Source organism: Nicotiana tomentosiformis, chromosome 9 (genome assembly GCF_000390325.3).
Source record: "Nicotiana tomentosiformis chromosome 9, ASM39032v3, whole genome shotgun sequence".
In the NCBI taxonomy this organism is placed as follows: Eukaryota; Viridiplantae; Streptophyta; class Magnoliopsida; order Solanales; family Solanaceae; genus Nicotiana; species Nicotiana tomentosiformis.
This window is the reverse complement of record NC_090820.1, coordinates 71,042,795-71,045,973: the sequence shown is the minus strand read 5'-3', so window position 1 is coordinate 71,045,973 and position 3,179 is coordinate 71,042,795. Positions and strand designations below refer to the sequence as shown.

Here is a 3,179-nt window from a genome sequence, read left to right as displayed (position 1 = left end):
TACATAAGTAAACTTGCTAGCCATACCTTCTTGTTTGATTCAGGACTCCCTCAAGGTTCTATTACCTGCCCCAAAGTTGAGGTTTTGACCAATCTTGTAGAGGCTGCGAGGTTTTTGCATGAGGCTCTTATTCGGAGCGGTGCCCTCGGATCTGCCTCCAATACAGGTGCTTCCTCCCGGAGTCCCCATACAGAGAACAAGCAACCAAAAATGTGACATTTTTCCTCCGTTGGGAATAAAAATAAGAAAATAAAGAAGGCCATGCCCGAGCCGACCACAACCACTATGGTCATTGATGATGATGGGGAAGCTAATGATGAAGAGGCTCCCCTTCAACAGAGACAACTATCTTTATCAGCTCAACAGAATGCTCAATTTGGAGAGCTTAGAACCGCAATTGAGGGTGAGGTTCGAGCACTCTCGGGAGAAATAGATTTAGTGGAGAATGTCGATTCTCCCTTTCTGGTCCCAATTGTTGCTTCTGGTCCTATGAGGTCAGACACCGGGCCTCTTCTGCCTTTGGTTGATGAGCAACTAATAATCAGCATTGCCTATGTCGCATCTGATTCTCAAGCTACAACATCATCAGCTTCATCTCCCTCCACACCAGTTGTACCTTCATCACCAGCAACTGCTGCATCTCCTCCACCGGCTGCAGGCCCGAGAAGAGGATGTTCCCCTCCCTAGTCCCTTGACCACGGGAATTTAGGGCACAACTACTCACCCACTTCTCTAGATCCCCTAGGGAGAAGGAGCGTCACTCTCTCGATTTCAATGGAGTGCCATTTGCTGTCCAGGCCGGTGGAGCTTGCCAACTATATGAAGTCGCTAGCTTCAAAAAATGATAAGAAGAAAATACACTCTCTTTCAGGGGAGTGTATATTGAATAATGTTATGCACAATGCGGCAACGGTACCGTACTTGTTCTCTCATTGTTTGTGTTTATTCATCTGTTATAACCGGGTTTCTGACTTTGATATAAGTTTTGCAGGAAAACTTCCTCGCTTCCAAAGGCTTTCAGATATTGATCCATGATAAAAAAAAAGACTCATGTCCTAGCGGGATGAGCTATTCGCCAAGAGGAATCAACTTGTTGCACGCCTCTCGGTGCTAGACGCAAAGACTGTTGAAATAGCTGAGCTTGAGGCCCAATTGCAGCAAAGTGAGCAGGAGGCGATGGCTCATAGTCAAGAAGCCACTCAGGTACATGCACAACTTCAAGATGTTAAGGCTAGGTGGGATGAGTCTCAAGACGTTGCTCTAGCTGCTATCGAGCGTGAGTCTGCCTCCATTAAACCTGCAAATAATTTGGAGGCAGCCTTGAACTCCAAAGCCGAAGAGGTTGCTTCTGCCGAGGAGAAGCGGGCTCGGATGGAAGATAGGTATAAGAAGATCATGGATAAAAATAGGGTTCACATATCTACAATCTGTGATCTCGATCTTAGCCTTGGTGCCACGAGATCCGAGCGGGATGGTCTTTTGGCCGAGGTTGACAGGCTTAACGCAAAGCTCCAGCACCAAGGGGATTCCCTCATCTTTAAAAAGACATACTCTACGCACCATATGATGAGGAAAACCTTGGATGAGGCCAAAATGGACGTTATTGATACTGATGATGAGAGTACCAAGGCCCGAGCGCTGGAGTTAACTGCTCGAGAATGTCTCCCAGGTCAGGCCGACGCAATTGACTCTTCTAGTACTGGCTCCGAGTATTCGGGGATCGAGGAGGAACTTGAAGAGGATGCTGATGAGGGCCAATATCCTGCAGCAGCAGCAGCAGCAGACTCGCCCGTTTCTCCCCCCCTCCCCCCCCCTCCCGGGGGGGGGAGGGGGGCATAGTTGCCTCTCTCCCCCCGAGTTTCGGTGGCGATGAAGTTTAGGGTTTTTCTTTTTTCTTTTTTTTGTCATTTTCCCTTTGTACCTTTGTACTTGTGTTGTTTGGCATATTGATAAATACAGAAGGCTTTCTGTTTAAGTATTGTGCAAAGTTCATTCCTTTGTCATTGAATTAAATAAGGCTTCGGCTGTATTTACTTCTGATAGCTTTTGTGTTCCGGGCATAAATTCTTCCAGAACCAACCCTTTACTATGAGGGTTTCATAATAGAGGGCCCTCTTATGTTTACTGTGCTATTGAAGAGGATGTCTCATTTTCAATTCCGGCACAAGCATTTGAAGTTTTTTTTAACTTTCAAATGATAAAATTAACTCATTATTTGGACAAGAAACAAGATAAAAACAAAAGGACTTTAGTTTATTCCTTCCATATTTAAAAGTACATACGCATTCGATTGCTAAAAAAGAAATTGCCAATACATATGGCTAATTAGTACAACTTGTTTCTACGGGGCTGGTCGTGCAGTCCTCGGCCCTGATGAGACATTGTTGTTCCCAGGTCTCATGGTCCCTATTTTTGTGGAAATCATGTTTCCATATTCTCATATTATTCCCCCAGTGTTCGAATACGAACTATGCAAAAAGGAACACCAGAAGTCTTGCTCCTTAGAGAAAAAATACTTGTGAACGGTTGGATAATCTTTGGTCTGATGGCAAGCTTCATTTACCGTTAGGAACTTTGCCATTGAGTCAAAGACTATCTAACCATCCCATAGTGGCTTGCTTTTTCAGTGCCTTGTCATTTAAAGGTCTTAACGTTGTTGATGATGCTCCCTTCGTATTATGTTTTCCGTTGATGCCTCATTTAAAACCTTACCAGAAAAACTTGATTGGGATCGAAGGAAAAAAGAGTGCAGCACATACTTTCAGTACAAGTAGGATCCATTAGCAGTAATACCTTTTGATTTTGGAAATTTGATTCCATCTTGATTCTCCAGCTCGTATAATCCCTTTTCGGTGATAGTAAAAATCGGGTAGGACCTTCCCACGTCGGACCTAGCTTTCCAGCATTGATTTCCCGAGTGCTCTGAGTCACTTTCCTCAAAACCAAGTCTCCTACCTTAAAGTAGCGACGATTGGCCCTCCGGTTATAGTATCTTTCCATCATTTGTTTCTGAGCCACCATCTTAAAGTGTGCCAAGTCCCTGCGTTTATCGAGCAGTTCCAACTTTACCAGCAATGCCTCATCATTTGATTCTTCGTCTGCTCGGAAGAACTGTAAGGATGGTTCTCCTACTTCCACCAGGATCAAAGCTTCTGAGTCGTATACGAGAGAGAAGGGTG

The 3,179-nt window shown here is 44.7% G+C and overlaps 1 protein-coding gene across 1 annotated transcript; it reads left to right on the top strand.

The window, feature by feature from the left end:
- Nucleotides 1-774: 774 nt before the first annotated feature.
- On the top strand, nt 775-2,642 carry LOC138898955 (uncharacterized). Its single transcript, XM_070185064.1, has 3 exons — nt 775-912; nt 1,060-1,791; nt 2,628-2,642. The coding sequence occupies exons 1-3, from the start codon at nt 775-777 to the stop codon at nt 2,640-2,642; spliced, it is 885 nt and encodes a 294-aa protein (XP_070041165.1).
- Nucleotides 2,643-3,179: the final 537 nt, after the last annotated feature.